This window comes from Bacillus rossius, chromosome 16, assembly GCF_032445375.1.
Source record: "Bacillus rossius redtenbacheri isolate Brsri chromosome 16, Brsri_v3, whole genome shotgun sequence".
In the NCBI taxonomy this organism is placed as follows: Eukaryota; Metazoa; Arthropoda; class Insecta; order Phasmatodea; family Bacillidae; genus Bacillus; species Bacillus rossius.
This window is the reverse complement of record NC_086343.1, coordinates 23,521,161-23,541,576: the sequence shown is the minus strand read 5'-3', so window position 1 is coordinate 23,541,576 and position 20,416 is coordinate 23,521,161. Positions and strand designations below refer to the sequence as shown.

Here is a 20,416-nt window from a genome sequence, read left to right as displayed (position 1 = left end):
TTAAAGATTTTGTGCTGGGGGGGGGGGGGGGTGGTGGTTTGAACCCCTAAAATCCCCCCCCTCCCTGGCTATGCCCCTGGAGTCACTAGCGTGTCTTGGAATAGGATCAATGATAGTTTTAAAAAGTTCAATATTTTAGTTGAATGTGTCAGTTAAGAGTGGTGGATGCCCGCCAGGTCTGGAGCACATGCACAGGCGGTTCATCGTGTACCGGGACCTGAAGCCGGCGAACATCCTGCTGGACGAGCACGGCCACGTGCGGATATCCGACCTGGGCCTCGCCTGCGACTTCTCCAAGAAGAAGCCCCACGCCAGCGTGTGAGTGCGCCCTCTCTGCCGTGGCGTTCGTCAGTGCACACGTCGGGGGCCCCATCATAGACATCATAGCGCGCGCCCCCACGCACACACACACTCACTCACATTCACTCACTCACTCTCTCTCTCTCTCTCTCTCTCTCTCTCTCTCTCTCACACTCTCTCACTCTCTCACTCTCACACACACTCTCTCACACACATTCACACACAAACATACATTTTTCATATTAGGCTTATGTTTTTTTTTATATATTATGTACATGTTTTAGTATACTACTTTTTTTTGTCATAAATCACATTTTAAAAAAAAAAAAATTAAATTTCTTCTTAGAAAAATATTTTTCTGGCGGTATGAGATAATCATTTTCATATTTTACTTAGAGCTATAGCTGCTCTGCTCTTAAATTTTACAAACTTCAAAATAAGAATAGTATTGATAGCAAGTTTTTTAATGTGTTTTTTGTGTGTGTTTGTTTGTTTGTGTGTGTGTTTGTGTTACTCATAACACTTCAGTGCACAGACAAAATTTTAACTTGTATGATAGTGGGTTTGATATTTTCTAGGAAATTCTGTCCAGCTAAATTTTTCAAGCTTTAAATTTGAAGGTGAATTATGTTGAAATTAAAAGATGATGAATTTCCACGATCTAATGTTTTGGCAAACATATCTGATCAGTGTTGTGACGTGCATAAAAATACTCCAGCCACTTTTATTTTTATATATATATATATATATATATATATCTCTAACAGTATTCAATTAAATCTCAGCACAATCATGATAAAAACCCACTTTATTAGTACTTAGTGTGGTAACGAAAGTGCGTACTTTAAACAGAACTGTTGCTAAATGTAAGGCATGTTTTAAGGGTCTGGAACTATATACAGGTATGTATGTACTTTAAACTAAGAAATCCTTTAAAGCGAGGGTACGTTATAGAAAGATTCCATTTTAATATTTTTTGTAATTTAAGTGAGACGTGTTACCCACGTTGGTGATTAATGTTGTTGAGGCAGAGGGGATGTGTGTGTGTGCAGAGGAACGCACGGCTACATGGCTCCAGAGGTGCTGTCGAAGGGCACGGCATACGACTCGAGCGCGGACTGGTTCTCGTTCGGCTGCATGCTCTACAAGCTGCTCAAGGGCCACAGTCCCTTCCGGCAACACAAGACGAAGGACAAGCACGAGATAGACAGGATGACGCTCACGATGGTACGTGTCGCGACCAGCGTTCATCTGCAGCGCTGCCAAGTATCACGGATTGTCCGTAACCAGTGCTGACTACCAGACCTGCCAACTTGTAAAGTTGCTTATCAGTAAGATTTTAAAATTTTCCGAAAAGTGCGTAAATAGGTCGCGGCATTTCATGTCAGTTATACACACCATTTGTTCACCATAAATAAGTGGGAAACATGTGTTATACACATATTTACACACAAACATCACATATTATGCAAATGAATGCTATTCTCCGTAATTTAAACAAACAAGATGAAAAGTAATTTTCAAAACTTAATTTTCTTATGCTGAACATAAAATTCACTATTTCTTTTAAGAATTCTTGAAAACCAACTTACCTACCAATCTTTTGTATGATGTTTGTTATTTTCCCCCCTGAATTTTGCCACACTCAAGTTAAAATTATGCCAATGCAAACACTTGTAAAACCTTAACAAAATATGTCACCACGAGGGGATGAAGTTTGGAACAAGAATCTGTGAAAGGCAAAATGGCCCATTTTGCAAACGGTCAACAATATTAGAAACTACATCTAAAGCCATTTCATTAACAATGGCAGTTGTCTTAGTTCTACCACAGCTATATTGTTTAGCCACATCACACTTAGGAAACATTTTTCTAAGCAGTGGGCCAATATGATCTGCAACACTGAAGGGTATGTTGTGTTCCACAAAATAACCAGTGAACAAACACTCAGCCTGAATAACCTCATTTTCAACACTATTTGTACCAAAGTAAGTGTTATATCTTTTTATTTTCCTGTTGGTATTTGAAATTACTTACATGTTTCGCACACTTGATATGGATAGTGGGTAAATATGTACTTAAGTGGTATTTGCGAAAGAAAATTTTAAAAATCTGAAAATACTTTTATTATATGCTCTTTAAATTCCTCTTTTCATTAAAGCCGGCGAAGATAAGAAATTCTAAATACTTTATGAGATATCGCCGTTCTTAATTATGCTATAGAAGATGTGTGTAATCATTCGACCGTTGCCATTTTTGTTATTTTGCCGTGTGTTCGTGAATGCCTAATTAATTAAAATGGTCCGCCGGCTTTAATGAAAAGATGAATTTAAAGAGCATATAATAAAAGTATTTTCAGATTTTTAATATTTTTTTTTTTTCGCAAATACCGCTCAACTACATATTTAAGCACATTTTATACCTTTTGTTGGCACATAAGTACTATATTAAGAAAAATAATCGACGCCTTGACTCAAACAACTTTATTTCTTTCTTGCTTCACTACATAACGAAATGTATGTGAAACTCAAATACACTTCCAAACATAACTGTATCGTAAATATTTTGCTTTAACTGAACCACTATAGTTTTTAATTAATGTACACTAAACCACTATTTGTTATCAAACACAACACTACACGCGTGGACATAACCTGCAATCTCGTACACGACGGGCCCATCTACAATAGTCCGAACCTGTGGCCTCTGGATGGTCCGTGTCCTTATCCCATTGATAAAGGTTACTATCTTAAAGTGAATGAATGACGTCACATGTCGCACATACGACTGTCCAGTCTACAATTACGATGTCTGATGTCTGAATCTAACGATTTCTAAAGTATTCACCACAGCGCAGTAACGTGGAAGCGCGGCAAAAAATGTCGCCGGGTCAGTGCAAATATATGGTATTCTGTACTGTAAACTACAGTACATGTACCACAAAATGCGGTTAAAACAATCTTGCAGCACGTTAAAATCGGTACTTCCTTTCTTCTTGCCGTAAAAACCATTACAAAACTGTGGTATTGTACGTGACATTAACGGCACTGTTCCAACAAAAATACGGTACAAAAACTGTATATATGGTATTTACCGATGCAAGTACACTATTTTATGGCACGAGATTGAAAACGCTAGCCCGTGCCCCGTGAGTCAATGTAGAATTTCAGGCCAGAAGAAACGTAATGCGTAAAATTAATGCCGCTCCCCGTAAAAACGTAAGAACTGCAATCACCCGTACAAATTACGGCAGAATCGTACAAGTTGGCAGGTCTGCTGACTACTAATGTTATTTATTTATTATGGAAAAAGAGAAAATTGATGACACATCAGAAATGCAGAATCTATCAACGCTTAGTGTGATTAATCTTGAAAAGAGTAGCTGGTTGGTTGTTGGCTACATGCGTCGCCAATAGTAAGATCCATTTTGGTTCGATCCAAATAAAATTTTACTGTCAAGGACATTCAAGAATCCAAGTATGCAATGCTTATATTATCAAATGATGATTGTAAGGTAAAATGTTTATGAAGTACTTAACATAATATTTTTAATTAGTTATTATTACTGTAAAAGTTGTTAATTATTTTTTAGTCTCTAGTATTCATTGCAATTGCTGTACATGTTTATTTATTGTATGCATAAATGTAATTATGCACTAATAAGTTTGTGTGGAAGCTGTGTTTTTAATTGAGATGAGCAGTTTCATTTAATTTAATTTCTTCTTTCAGAATGTGGAACTGCCGGAATCATTTTCCAAGGAGCTGAGGTCGTTGTTGGAGGGGTTACTGCATCGAGATATCGACAAACGACTAGGCTGTAAAGGAAATGGGTACGTTCTCCTTGTGGATTTTCGTGACGGAAATATATTTATTTTTGTTAGTAACCACTTTACAAAAGGTTAAACTTTTTCCAGTGGGATTCCTGTTATTATGCAATTTAAATTTCTGTGTAGGTACATCTAGTTTGTGTCATTCATTGGAATCTGCATGTCTGCTGTTGACACGGAAGACACAGCATCAGTGGTCAATGTCTCTCTTAACAGATACATGTGACCAAATGTCTTGCGTAGTAGAATAACGTGTTGGGTGTTTTCAGCAGAAGATGGGAAAAATGTGAGAGTGAATTGATACATTTTTTCTAGTGTAGTTTTCTTTCACAAGTAATGAAATTTTTTTTTTAGGTTTCTGCACTGCAGGTCAGTACTTTCAGATCATTATGTACTTGTCAAATGTGGCCTTGCTTTTCTTTCCATTCTCATTTGTAGTGTGATGACTCGTGTTAAAGCAATAATAGAGATCCAACATATTGAAGACTTGCAAATTTACAAAACTAAAATTATGTATCAAATTTAAACAATGAGAAACATCTTTAATTGCTTGTTAAATTTAATTTCAGGTAGTTTTTGCGGTTTTTATCTGGGAATTATTTTAAAGTAAAACAATTCAATTATGCATCACAAACCATAGTTCCTTGGATCAGTTATTGAACAAAATAGAATGTCATAGCGTTAAGAAAGTGACGAATTACAGCACTCTTGAATTTTTTTGCACATGTATATTTGTGGACTTGCAACCTAGCGCACTACAGGACTATAATACTTGCATACATTCTTATTATACATTCTTAGACTTACCTGTTTCTGTAACAGCCGTGTGCACATGCGTTTTTATTTTATTTTAATGTACGCAACTATGTGGCTTGTTAGCAGATAAGGCAGATAGTCAGGGCCGTAGGGGAAAAGTAAAGGTTCAGGGGGTGAACGATTTTGTCTGGCCTCCTCCCCATTGCTTAACATACAACTTTTCAAACCCAATTTTTTTTAAAAAAAAAAGTCAGTATAGTTCAAACGTTACTGTTGCTGTAGTTCTAAACACGTTCCGTGTGTACCGCCTAAACTTGTAAGGTTTCCTATGAATTATGTTAGGAATATACCTAATTGTAATTTTTGTCCTGTCAGGGTAAACGCAGGTGTGGTAGAACTCTTGAAACTCGATCAGGGCCCCCCTGGTGCCCCGGCCCCAGGGATTGTGCCCTTCCCTGCTCCCCCTCTTTCTCTCTCTGTCTCATTATGTTTCTGTCTCATTCTCTCTTCTCTCTTTCATTCTTTTTCTGTCTCATTCTCTCTTCTCTCTTTCATTCTTTTTCTGTCTCTTTCTCTCTTCTCTCTTTCATTCTTTTTCTGTCTCTTTCTCTCTTCTCTCTTTCATTCTATTTCTGTCTCTTTGTCTCTTCTCTCTTTCATTCTTTTTCTGTCTCTTTCTCTCTTCTCTCTTTAATTCTTTTTCTGTCTCTTTCTCTCTTCTCTCTTTAATTCTTTTTCTGTCTCTTTCTCTCTTCTCTCTTTAATTCTTTTTCTGTCTCTTTCTCTCTTCTCTCTTTCATTCTTTTTCTGTCTCTTTCTCTCTTCTATCTTTCATTCTTTTTCTGTCTCTTTCTCTCTTCTCTCTTTCATTCTTTTTCTGTCTCTTTCTCTCTTCTCTCTTTCATTCTATTTCTGTCTCTTCTCTCTTTCATTCTTTTTCTGTCTCTTTCTCTCTTCTCTCTTTCATTCTTTTTCTGTCTCTTTCTTCTCTCTTTCATTCTTTTTCTGTCTCTTTCTTCTCTCTTTCATTCTTTTTCTGTCTCTTTCTCTCTTCTCTCTCTGTCTCTCATCGGTCCTGTAGACAGTGCACTAATGTGTTGGTGTGGTGTGGCGTACGAACCGAGAGGGGTCTCTCTCGCTGCAGTGCGGACGAGGTGAAGGAGCACGCGTTCTTCGGCGACCTGGACTGGCAGCAGGTCTACCTGCAGAAGTACACCCCGCCCCTCACGCCCCCCCGCGGCGAGGTGAACGCCGCGGACGCGTTCGACATCGGCTCCTTCGACGAGGAGGACACCAAGGGGATCAAGGTAGCTCGTGCTGTGCCGGTCGTCGGTCGGCCTCTCCGACGACGACCGTGCTGTACCCTGGCCACGTGTTCCGAGGGGGCCGCGTGTGCCGCAAAGTTGTCTGAATCCAGCTGAAGTACCCGGCGTGACCTGGCCTTCACGCGTTTAAGGCAGCGATGGCCGACTGCGACACTGGATCGTACAGCCCTCGTAAACACTGAACAAAGTTCAACGTTTTTATTAGGGATGGGACGAATCCACATTTTGGTCGAATCCGAATCCTTGTTCGAATCCTCAGAGTTTGTCATCGAATCTCGAATCCCAGTCCCACACTAAACTTCACCACATGTTATTAAAAAAAATCACACATTTATTTTAAAAAATTACATAGGCCTATGTATTAAAAAAAATCACATGTGTATTTATAAAATTATAAAATAAGTGCATAGTGTATACACCTGATATAAAATAGACACAAATAACCTCAAAAACCACACACGTAAGTTTGCATCTGTCTAATTCTCTGTTAAATTAATCCTTCCTATGTTTTCAATAAAATATGTTTGTATAACAGACACCATTTAAAAAAGATACATATATTATTGAAAGTTAGAAATGATAGAGTAGTTATGCTAATTGACAAAATGCAGCGTAGTTTATCTTATGTTTGTGCCATTTCCGTTACCTTTATAATATAGTTTAGGTATACCTACAATTTTCTAGAGCTGGACGAACCTCAGTTCTCTGGTTTCGAACCGAGCCGAACCGAACCTCATACAGAAATAATTGTTTTCAATTAAAATGAACCGATGACCAGCAGTTTGGTCTTTAACTGAGTGGTGAGAAAGAAAGATTCTCCAGCCATATGTAAAATTAAAACATTATATAGCTTAGCTTATATATATACCAACTTTTAATTCGTGAAGAAGTTACATCTAAATTTCAAAAAGACTATATTCCTTTTTAAGTGTACACTAACCTTCATTTAAAAAAAATATTATAAAGATGACGAACATTCAGTATAAGGCCACATAACATATTTTTGTGGTAGACATAACCTAACATTTTTAATAAGTAAAACTTTTTAATACGACATAAAAAAAAAGACGAATGTGAATTAAGTTACCTATCTACATATTTTTGTTGTAGACATAACCTAACATTTTTAATAAGTAAAACTTTTTAATAGGACATCAAAAAAAGGCGAATGTGAATTAAGTTACCTGTCTACATTACAAAACCCGCTGTCTGCAGTTGCTGTTTTCTTGGAAGAATGCTGCTCGTTAGAAGAAACTTTAGACGGTTTTTTTGGGGTGGTTCTGGGTCATCCGGGTCGTCATTATCTTTTCTCCATTTGGAAAACTTAAACGACGTAATCCTGCTCATTGAAAATCACATCAAGAACAATAATATTGTAAACGTAACGTAAGAAGTGTGGTTATAAAAATTTGCGTCGGAAAAAAGAAAACACGAGAAATAATGATGGCTGCCGCGACTACGCTAGTCAACTTAGTACCGTACTGTAAAATTTACTGGACCAGTACTTTTAATACACAAGATTAAATTAATATTATCAGTACCTGACTGTTATAACCAAAAAGGCCAAAGAAACCAAATACATCCCAGTAATTTAAAATACGTAAATTACGTAATCATTTCCTACCGCATTTGTCTTGTGTTAACTTGATCACGTTAGTTTTGCCGAAATACGAGAGTTCTCGTACATGCGCTTTAGTTTAACGTATGGGGTACGCAATGTTTGGTTACAACACTTTTCGTATACGCACTATAGTTAAAGGTATAATATACAATACCTTTGGCATTTGTACGATAGTTTATATTACGTAGTACGACAAATGCATACAAAATTCTCTAAAGTAATCAAAAAACAAAGCGCGCCCATATGAAAAAATGCTATGCGAGTTATGCGACGATTAATAATTTTATTTTTATTTTGTCTGCGCTTGAAACTGTTGAGGCGACGATTATGCGATAAAAGTCGGAATATTACAAGTAATAGAATTTTGTTGAGCTGTTTTGTGAATGGTCTCAAATGGGGGTTAGAAAATTAGAAAAACGTATTTTTTTTTTAAACGATCGTTCGGTTTTTCGAATATATTTTAAGAGGTTTCGAACCGAACCGAACGTAAGGGTTCGGTTCGGTTCGAAATTTTCAAACTTCGCCCAGCACTACAATTATCAATTACTACCTAAAACTCTTAAAAACCCACCTCGAATCCCACCTCGAATCCCACCTCGGATCCTACGAATCCTCGAATCCATAGGATTCGGTTTATTCGACGAATCCAAGATTCGAAAATCCCATCCCTAGTTTTTATATATATTCACACACACACACACACACACACACACACACACACAGATTATTTATGTGTGTGTATATATATATATATATATATATATATATATATATATATATATATATATATATATATATATATATATATATATATATATATATATATATATAAAGCTGCCTTTGTCTTTGTTTGCAGGTATGTAGAATAAGTTTTCAGCATCAGTAGAAAGAACCTTATTCTCTTAGTAAGACTCAAAAATATTATAATAAACATTAGTATAAAAAACTTAAAGGGACTGATTTTGGTTGTGTATTTTATAGAGAGGTTTCTTTATAACGAGATGAATTACAGCTAATTTTCTAGATTATTGGCTTTTGAAAATGAGAAAATTAAAATTCTAAGATTTTTTTTTTTTTCACTTCCTGGCATGTTTTCAGATCATTCTGTACAAGAGCTTCATGATATTACTTAGGCAGTATTATTTTAATACTGGTTATGTTTGGTAAGCTACATTAAAAATACTAAAATATTATCCTTACAAACTCAATACTCAATGAGGAATATACACCTCTTCATACAATTATTATATAAACTGGGGACCACTCATCCCTTCTTATTAAAAAAAATTATTTAAATGCTCGCTCAAGAAAATACCATAGAAAACTTGGTCTCGACATCAACATCAATTAGCTGAACGTAGGATGCTCACATACCTGCGAGAGAAAAATCTCAAAGCTAAAGTGTAAATTAATCGAAGATCAGACTACCAAAATACCGAAACTTTTTATGTGTGATTGTAGAACAAACAGGACAGAATGGTGGTACAAATACCCAGGACAACCAGTTACATACTATATATATAAAAGAGGACCATACCTCATATAAAAAATGCCCGTCGGCTTATTCAGAATAGTGGGGACTCTTTACCTCCTACTTATTCAACTTAATGGGGGGTTCTCCTACCTCCTCCATATTAACATAATTGGGGATTCTCTACCCCTTCTTATTATAAAAAAAAAACTTGGGGATTCTTTACCCCTTCTTAAATCCTGGTCACAAAATCCTGATCTTATGATACCGCTCTGAAGACTGCAGCTCAAACAACACATGAAGATAAACATGAGCCCAAACAAAAGGAAACAAAAATCTTTAAAATGCTTATTCAGCGACAACACAAAAATAGAAAATAAAAACGAAGAAAACGGTCGTCCAAAGGTGAATGACTAAGTCCCATACCTTAGACACTCAAGAGATAATTTAGCACCTGCAAAAGCAAGCTTGACCACTAACACAAAATATAACATGAATAAAATTACGATTCAGCAAAGGTGAAGTGAAAAAAAAAAGAACTGCCTGCAATATATTAAAAGGAAAAATTTTTGAGAAGAAATCAGTTGAAACCATACCTTACAATGAAGAATGTGTCACTATAAGACAATCCCACCAAGCAGAACTCCACTACACGAAATTCACCAGAGATGGCTGAAACGGTGAGTCGCAGCAACACCGAGCCGAAGCCGCAACCACCCTAGCAAACTCCATGCAGCAGACACCCCACCGGAGAGATGTCATACAGCAACAACCCTAGTACACAAATAAAAACAAGAAGGAACATCTAAATTCAAAACCAAAAAAAACTTGCAAAACAAAAAAATTGAAAAAATGATTAAGTTGATGACACTACACGGTGTAATGTGTGGAACACATGTGCAATGGTTGTATCGTGTGGAGAGATGTACTAGACACACAACACCAACACAACACACCACATCCCCACATGAACTAACACACACATAACCTACAAAACAGAAATTTCAAAAAAAATATATGTTTTGGATGACAAGACAAGAAAAACAAAACGGATATATTCAAATGTTATTTTAAAAGATGACACTAGCAAGACAAACAAAATAGAAAAGCAATGAATCAAAGCTAGCACTCAAAAAAAAAAAAATTAATTATTATTTAAAAACAAATAAACTCACAAAACATATTAATCTAAATTTAAACTATTATTAAAAATGAGTGATTGGATCTTCCATGGCAGATATATGGTTTGATAAAAAAAATGACTGAGGCCTGCAAAAAATGAAAAGTGCTGGTGAAGCCTAAACACTTCTCAACAGGACTTGGCACTGGCTCACTGGCTCTGGCTCAGAGGACCTGCCTAAAATAAAAACTGACCAAAGTCGACAACACAATTAAAACACAACCCAAATATCGTCTGGAAGTCACTTACTCCCAGAATAAAAAATTACATACATACATTGTATCAAAACTATAAAACTTTATAATAGTGCTTAAAGAAAAGATTCAAAAGAGAAAAGACAAAATTCTAGCAAGACAACCACTGACCTTTTACTGCATCGCACTGAAACAAAATAATTAAAACAAAACAAAGCAAAATAGTGAAATTAAAATAAAAAATTAATAGGCTCAAGAAAAAAAATTCAAATGAAGATCAAACACAACCTAAAAAAAAAATTACTCAAATACTTGATTCAAAGATAAGTTTACTGGAAATTAAATACTTATAAGACAACTTCATTACCTCAATTATTAACTTGTGCAATGAAAAGCACTAGAACACACCTTAAATGAACATATTAGTGAAAACGGCAAAATGTCTCTTGTAAGAAATTAGATAAAATACATACCCAAGATGACCTACAACAAAACATGGGCAAGGAAACAACATTAAAATTATTAAAACCACTTGCTAAAAAAAGAACTTATTAAACGATGGCAACAAACAAGAAAATATACCTATCATGGTTAGATTATGAAAAACGTGCCCCAAATGGTGATACACGAAAAGTAAACAAACATCACATCAATTAAATATTACTGAAGAAACCACAGACTTTTCAACATATGGCAATCTGCAAAAAAAATCAGAAACATGGAAATATTATGAAAACGAGAAATAATATGCGAACAATTCTCTCACGAACAAAACCTGCAATCTTATAAAATTGAAATATCATTTAGAATTATATTAATAAAGAATATGCAAATTATGAAATTATAACAACAATTTATAGGTTAAAAGGAATATAAATTTTAAAACTCTAAAATAACTTGCGACAAATTAAACGACAATTACCAAACATAACCTCAATCTTACATGGTTAACTAAAACAAAATATATCAGTGTTGAAATTAATCTAGTTGTTACACCAAACCCTAAATTATGTGAAATGGACATAAAAAACTGATGAAAATAAAACATGAAGATAACAAATGACTCCAAAAAAAAATATACCAAAATACATACCCCAAATACCAACTAATAACCACATGATTACTTGAACATAAAAATTCAAACTAAGAAAACCCTACAACCAAACTTACTTCCCAAAACTAACATACAAACAATTAAGACTTGTCGCGACAACTTAAAACTAGGTACCATGGTTTTTTATATTTTTATTTTTTATGTGCACATACATGTTATTACATTACTTTTACCTTTCTTTTCTTAACTTTATTCATTTTCTTGTGTAGTTATGTATATTATGTATATAGATATAGTGATATAGTAATATAGGCCTATATTGATTTATTAAAAAAAAAGTTTCTTGGGACTCAAAGACTAGGATCGGTGGGTGATCAGGCCACGATCGACTGAGCCAAAGGCCCAAATGAAACTAAAACACTTGAAGGAATAAACTAAATAACCTAACGAAGCTAACATGCAACGAACCTGGATAAAAACAACACAACTGGTGTAAACAACCGGACTACCAACCTCACTGATACAAATATAGCCAGAAACTGAAAAGACCAAATTTGTTTAAATTATGAAAGACACATACTTTAACGAGCAAAAATTTAATTCTCCTACCAATTAAATGTCACTGAAGAAAAAAAAACTTTGAAACTGAAAATACCACTTCACGATTGAAAATGTGATGAGAGCAACATATGAAATCAAGAAATCTCATTAAACTTCATTAAATACCATATAAAGAAAACACTTCAAATAAAAATAGATTGCCATAAAAAAAGATTATCACCACTATGTTCACCATTAAATTAGATAGTTATAATAATACTTGAAGATCATATAAGAAAATATTTTTAGGTTAAACCAACAGTAAATAGAGAAATCATATGAAATTATTTAAAGGTTAAAAACGTATAAAACTTGTCTTAAAAAAAGTGTTTACTCAAAAAAAATATATATATATTTAACCCATAACAAAAATTATTATTTAAACATAAATTAAAACAACATCAAAACAAGCTTCAGAACCACAGGCTCTGCTACCATTACTGCACCACACCTTACCTCCATTCATAAAATTTTGAGGTTATGTACAGAGGCAGGCGGATGCTGAAAGCTCGTGGACCAAGGCTCATGAAGTGTTTTGATGTGCGTAGGGGTTAGTTAGAGTATCAACAGGGCTGACTGGTCATGCACACTCACAATAAACTATAAGAGTATTATTCAATGATTAAATAAAAAGGACAATTTCAGATAAATAATTTATTTTTTATGTAAATTATTTTTTTAAATCTCAACACCCTGACCATATTATATTACCATATTATATTATCACTAGTATTTTAAATTATTTCTTACATGATACTGATTTTACTATGTTTAAGTTTTATCTTATCTGGGGCCCCTTACAAAAACGAATAAATTTTTTTTTGTTTACTATTAAAACAAATTAATAATTACATGATGAATTCCTTACAAAACAAAATTTTTTTTTGTTTATCAAAATATCTTTAGTCCATGTTACATTGTTTCGTTGCTTGTAAATTACATATTTTAAATAAGACTTTACATTGGTTCAAAAAAAAATTCTTTAAGATAGAAGAGAAGACAAAGTTTGACGAGAAGTCCGATGAGGTTAAGTCCACGAAATTTTTCACATTATGTAGAGTTGATAAAAAAGGTTAGTAGTTCATGCCAAAATAATGAAATAGTCGTCGGCTTTCCTGAATTAGGTGCGGTCACATCATTTTGCTTCCGGGCTGCCGGGGACAGGCCCCCAACACCACAGCACAAGTTGGTTCAAGTGTACCGCATGGCCGGTATCGTGGATTACCGCATGGCCGGTATCGTGGATTACCGCATGGCCGGTATCGTGGAACCGCACTTAGTGCGGTTGTAGATGCTTAATGCATCTTGAAAACTTTAAATCACACAAGAACGAATTTTTGAGTTACTACATCATGGCGTCAAAGTGCTGGAAAAGACCGTTTGTGGTCAGTAAGTGCAAGACGAAGAAGGACATTGAACATGGCACTCGTAGAGAGTACTTTTTAGAAAATCAAAAGATCGATAATACATTAATTCTATTACAAAAAGATTGACTTATAATTTGATAAATATACCTTCACATATTTACCATAATAATTAAATTGTAAACACATTATTCATAATAGATTCAAAAAAAAATACATTGACACAATAAAAAAAACTTGATGTTCAAACATTTAAATTACACATAATTATAATTATTACAACTTCGTTCAAAATTAACCTTTAAATCTGTAAATGACATATTACCATTAACAAATACCAATATAAAACACTGACAACGTGTGGAAACCAGTTCGCCCAAAAATAAAAGAAAACAAAATTATAAATAAATAAGTTGAGCAAGTGCCACCAACATTACAACGGCACAAGTTAGAAAAGAGTTGCATATTTAAAACATAAATAATTTTGCATAAAAAATCATTCTTCCTATTTTATAATATTTTTAATTTAGATAACATAACCTAACCAACAATTCTCACAATTTTACACAGTTTTTAATACCTTACTACTACCCTCTTTTCAGTTCAAATCCAGTGTCTACCCAAATCCAGGAAAAATCCAGGAGTCCTAGTTTATCACTCATGCTCTCCGAGACACTAGTTTAGTCGGTAAACTACTGACGTGATTTAGACAATATTAAACCCACAAAACAGATGTGTAAATACTATTATTTAGGAAAGGCTTTACTCTTACGTACTAAAGGAAGTTATGACTCTCACAGTAATATTAAATAATAATGTAAATATAAATTAATAGTAAAATGTTTGCAGGCAATAAAAATCTCACAATCAATTTATTTCTATAACTTTCCACAAGGAAAAAAAAGTTGGAAGAGGAAAAATCGGGGTTCCGAATCTTGGTTACATAGCAAAAAAATTGCTTTTAATTTTTTGTTTTCCATTATCTGAAAAAGAAATTAAATCACAGAATGTTACACCTCATCATAAATTAACGCATTGGTCTGCCCAACCATAACCCCATTTGTCAGTAAACCACATTAAACCAATCAAAACTGATCTTCAGTGAGAAAACGTGTAAAGTTTTTAGCACAATTAGGAAACAACAGTCGTAAATTATCACGTACTACGGAAACAGAAACGTACTTAGGTATCCGAAATATTGTGTGCATCAATGTTTCGTATGGTAAATCTCTCTCTTGTAACTCATGTAATAAACTAATAAGAAAGTAGCTTTTTAAATATTAAGTTGCTTGCAAAAAGTTGAATTTTTAAAATTATTTAACAGATGGATTATCATTTACTCTATAGGATTGGTTGTTATATTTTTCTAGAGTACAGTATTTGATGTAAAATTCATCAGGTTTTTTTATGTAAGTTGTCTTGATTTCAAAGAAATATGATTACTGATGGCTAGTGGATGTACCTGGAGGTTGGTAGCACTGCATTAAGCCCTCGTTCATTCCCGGACGCATGTAGTATATTTGAATATTATTTCTCCACAGGCTGTAATTGGTAGAGCCAAGATTTTATAGTGTTACAAATAAGCATATTTTGTCATTAAAAATAGTGGATTTAATCCTTGTCATTAAAAATTAAATTAAAACACAAGTAATAATGAGGACATTTCAAGCACAATAGTATTGATTAAGACACTTAAAATGTGTACATTAAACAATACTACATATATTGACAAAAGTTAAACATAAAAATGCAACTAAATAAATTTAATATTCTCCTGTAATATTGTGTAATCCACCAGATAGTTAAAAATATGAAATTGAAAAGTACTGTTAAACATTCTTTTTGAATGCAATGTCTGTAGCTGTATATTTTGACAGTTTTGTTTTAATTTTTAACTGAAGATTTATAAAATTATGTCTATATATATATTATACTAGACCAAGTTGAGGTGATTGAGGGGAATTTGGCTGCATTTTGGGTTTTTATGCGCATTTTGTTTTATATAGGGTGTATTGACTTCTTTTTTCAGTGTTTGGCTGTGTATTGATTTCAATTTCGCAGTTATTTCAGTTTTATTGCTATTCAACATATTGTAAGCTTGTCCCTACTGATGACTGGTGGGTGTACCTGGAGGTTGGTAGCACCTTTGAATATATATACTGTATAGAAGTCGCCAGCCCAGGTTAAAATTTCTAATACGGTTTGAGGTAGTTGGTTAATTCACCGCCGCAATCGCCACCATCTCTAGGACATCGACTTGTTCAAACACCCCTTCCCCCTCCTGTTGAACGACCTTGAGCTGCAGTGAATGATTAGTGGGGGGTGCGGGGGAATGACAGCGGGCGACAGTGCTGCGCTCTAACATGTAAATAACAACCTAAGACGATACAGGTCGTTACGGCAGCGCCCTGCATCGGGTGAAGTCCCCAAGCCGCTCGCCGTACGCTCCTGAAAAACGTAGAGTAAATCCTATCCACTCGCGACTACTATACAGTATATATATTCAAAGGTAGCACTGCATTGAGCCCTCGTTTATTCCCAGACGTATGTAGTTTATTTGAATGTTGGTTTCCCGGGGCTGTCGCAAGTGGTGACCGGTGATGCCTTGCAGCTGACGGATGCGGACCAGGAGCTGTACAAGAACTTCCCGCTGGTGATCTCGGAGCGGTGGCAGGCGGAGGTGGCCGACACGGTGTTCGAGACCATCAACACGGAGGCTGACAAGGTGGAGATGAAGAAGAAGGCAAAACATAAGCTCAAGTTCGACACCGACGAGAAAGGTACGGCGACAGTTGTCGGCATCGCTCTGATGGCCAGTTGCGCCGTCAGAGTTCAAGGGTGATCTTTCGTCCTTGTTTTCTGGTGCACCGTCGCGGTTGAGCGCTGAATGATCACACTGGGAAACTAAATGAACGACGGTCCTAGCTTCTAGATCGACACTGCGATAGTAGTCACGTCGGGAATTTGTTTGGACTTATTGCAGGTCATTATTGTAATCAGATTAGCGACTGATTTTCAAAATTTAAGCTCACATATAATGCATGTAAGACAAATAAATGATCTTTACTATAATCTGTGCTCTGGTGCTTTAATAAAACATTTTTTATTTCATCAGAATTGTGTTTCATACTAGAGATATTTTTTCCAAACAAAATAATGAATATTTCAGACTGCTTCTTTTGTAATAACTTTCAAGTACCAGAAGATAGGTTTTCACTTAATATTAAAATTCAAGATATGAGGTGGCAGGCACATGAAATGCTATCTTGTGGCAACCGCATTAACCATTTTCTCACCCTGCTCAATTGTAATGGCTTGACATCTTTCCAGCCCACCAATAGAAATACACCTAACCTTTTTTGGGAGTTAGTGGGAGTTAGTGGCAGATTTTTAGGGCCAATGAAAAATGGTAAATAAAAAAGGCCCATTTCGGTGAATAAAAAGAGTTATTTCGGTGCAAAATTTCGGTGAAAAAAAAAATTTTTTTAGTTAGAAAAAATAACTATGTATTTCGTCATTGTAATTTTATACACATGTATATGTTTGATGGAATAATTGTTTTATTTGGTCAAAATTTATCAAAAACAATGTTTCGAAGTACATGCACATCTAAAATTAAGCACGCTGCATTTGTAATTAAAATTCTTAAGATTACCTACAAAAAAATCGGAAACTGATCAGAAACGTTAGTGGCTCAAGTCCATTTTGACTATCTCTGAAAATCAGCTATTATGTATTTCCTGCAAACTAGTCCCCACCAAAACACTGTACTTATTCAACAGTACAGAGTATTGTTTTTTTTTTTTTTAATGTTTACGTTTTTCACCGCAACTGCGTGTGCGGTATTTGTTCATGTATATGTTGGCACTCTTGGCCGGCATTTATTTTCATGCATTGCCGTGACAACTACGAAAATAAATAGTCCCCTCGGCTAGGACGCCCAGATACAACAATTAGCATTTTGAAAGTTATGATTTGATTGGCTAATATGGAAGTGAAGCTATTTTTCTGGACTGCGTTTGACCGATTCAGAGAAAGGAACAAAGATTGAGTTAAGGCCTATCGACGATTGCATCACCAGACGCATTTGCGGTCGGCAAAATAATGTAATTTTTGCTGTTTTATGGCCTTCTATGTCTCGTAGGAACGTGTGCGACGACGGAGACTGAGTAGGTGTACGTCTGGATGTAATAATTCTCATTCGTGAAATATATGGTTATAGAGTAACTTGACGCTTAGTTCCAGAACCCGATACTTTGTTCACCTTGTGCGATGCTCGAAATTTACAGTGTTTTTCAAACGTGTATTTTATGTTACAGTCGACTTGCACATTACAGAACTTGCACATCATGATGAATTTTTTTTACTGAACAAGTAAAATCCTTCGTCGTCATATTCTTTAGCTCTTTCGAAAACACAACTTTCGGCATTTTATACGTTTATCCAGTGACCACGGTAATATGACCAAAATGACACAAAAACTTTAACGGAAAACGATCATAGATGCGGAAGTAAGACATATTGCATCCACTCGGAAATAAAGAACTTAAACTCGACAGACACACACTCGTGAAAACAAAATCATAGAACATTTCGACACTCGTAACTACCAACGCAATCTGTGATTTGTCCACCAGTAGCTAAAGTGATAATGTTTATTGCCACACACTACTCTATGGGTGCTAGAGAAAAACAAAAGCAAAGATGGCGTCTCACATATAACCTCTTGGAATAATAAGCGTTTTGTGCAGGTTCCAGAATGATTCAACGTGATTTTTCGCGATAAAAAAGGTTAATTTCGCGCGAATATCGCGATTTCGTCATATTTCGTGAAAAACTACGGATTTCGCGCATCACAGCAAATTTCGTTAAAACAAAATGCAGTATATTAACATCTTATCACTACCAAGTAAGGTTATTTGTATTACACATGCTGTGCAAGTGATTTTGTTAAAATTTCGCGATTTCGTCATTAACGAAATTTGACTACCCCTACAGATTGTGCCATTATATATTTTTTATATTTAAATTAAAAAAATAATGGTCTTAATCAACGTCACTGAGTACTTTGTTAGACGAGGGTGCTAACTTCATGTGCAACCGATACCTATTGATTACTTGAGCAACAACTACAGGAAAGCTTCACTATAAAGAACATGAAGGGACCAAAAAATAGTTGAGTTTGTTATACTGAAGTTCTTTATACTGAAACATAAGCATTGTTATAAATATGTATACCGATAAACACATGAAACACCTTAAGTGTACTAAGGTTCAGTATCACAGTCATTAGTCTATGGCCGCTTGAAGAACCTGTTCACATACTCTCTGCTGATGCTTTGTCTATGGTCAGGAGACACATTGTAGGCAGAGCTGCCAACCTCAAATCACACCCATCATTAATGACAATTATATGGAAAAAGTACATGTAAATCATGCACGATAAATTTTTCCTGAGGAATTATAACACACACAAGATAAAATAAGGACAATAATATGCAAAAAAAAAAAAATGAAAAATGTAGGCCTATGCATATGAATACAATGAAAATTAATGAATCAAAGGAAAAGAAAAACTATTTGAACAATACAATCATCTGAATATGTAAGAAATGTCAATAATTTTACAGGAAATTTTCAACCTTCAATTCAAAGTACGCAAAGTTATACTTTTGAACAATTGTCTTTTTATTTGCTTCTTTTATCCTGGTTGGATAAGAACTGTCTTATAAACAAACAACAGAACTTGTAAACAATAACTCTGCGTTAGTTACTTTTGTTTCTTCAGATGTAGCGAAAAAACTACGATATGGATTTATTGCTCGTCATGACTATAAAATATTCCGCATGTTTCTTTAATTCAATGTGCCCTCTACAGTCATCCCTTCCAACGTGTGCATTCGAAAAGTCACACGTGCATACATTACAAAACGCATGGTGTTCCAAAACATTTGAAGACGACAAGCATCGTCATTCTTTTGAATAGTTAGGTCTTAGGTCGAAAGTTTTGATGAATTGCGTTATTTTTTTTTCTCCCCCATATACACTTTTGTTCTGTCACACGCTTCATTTCTACAACCGGCACTGAAGAACACAACGCTATTGAAAAACGTAAAAAATTTCACGCCTGTAGACACGACAAAAACACTATGGACTGTGATGAAAAAAATGACTTTCAAAAAATAAATTAAAACACAGGTTAGCCAAAGTACCGTACAAAAATTATCGTAATGTAAGTAGCCAAAAAACGAAAAATCCGAGAATATGTACTAGTTGTATCGTACAACGGACGTAATACCATTCCAATATTATTTCAAAACACGAGAATTAATCTACTAATTTCGATAGTACGTGCGCACACATACTAGTGCCGTTATTGTTTTTGTTTACGTACACGCTGTTACGTTTGAATAAGAAAATTAAAAATAAAGAACAAGTTTTTGGATGGTAATTTTTTTCATAATGTGCCTCAATATTGTTCGTTCAAGTGAATATTTTTGTTTCACGAAGAAACGGACCGTCGTAAAATTCGTTAAGATGAAATAAAATTCAAGGTTATTATATACGTTTTTGGCGGGACCAAACAATGAGTTCGGTTAAGTGAAGTGTTCGTTTAACTGAAGTTCGTTGTACTGGTGCTTTCCTGTATTTCACAGGTTATTTTCATCCCTGACTAGTTTCAACTTGCCTACACATAATCAAGTCTGCTTAGAGTGCTCATTGG

General features: G+C 34.9%; 1 protein-coding gene across 1 annotated transcript in view; it reads left to right on the top strand.

Annotated features, from left to right (window-relative positions):
• Window positions 1-20,416, top strand: part of LOC134539813 (G protein-coupled receptor kinase 1) — a 253,192-nt gene that overhangs the window by 214,427 nt on the left and 18,349 nt on the right. Inside the window, exons 10-14 of the mRNA XM_063382098.1 lie at window positions 177-318; window positions 1,353-1,527; window positions 4,030-4,130; window positions 6,028-6,190; window positions 16,304-16,472. Coding sequence (XP_063238168.1) covers window positions 177-318; window positions 1,353-1,527; window positions 4,030-4,130; window positions 6,028-6,190; window positions 16,304-16,472 — 750 coding nt within the window. The remainder of the gene's footprint in view (window positions 1-176; window positions 319-1,352; window positions 1,528-4,029; window positions 4,131-6,027; window positions 6,191-16,303; window positions 16,473-20,416) is intronic.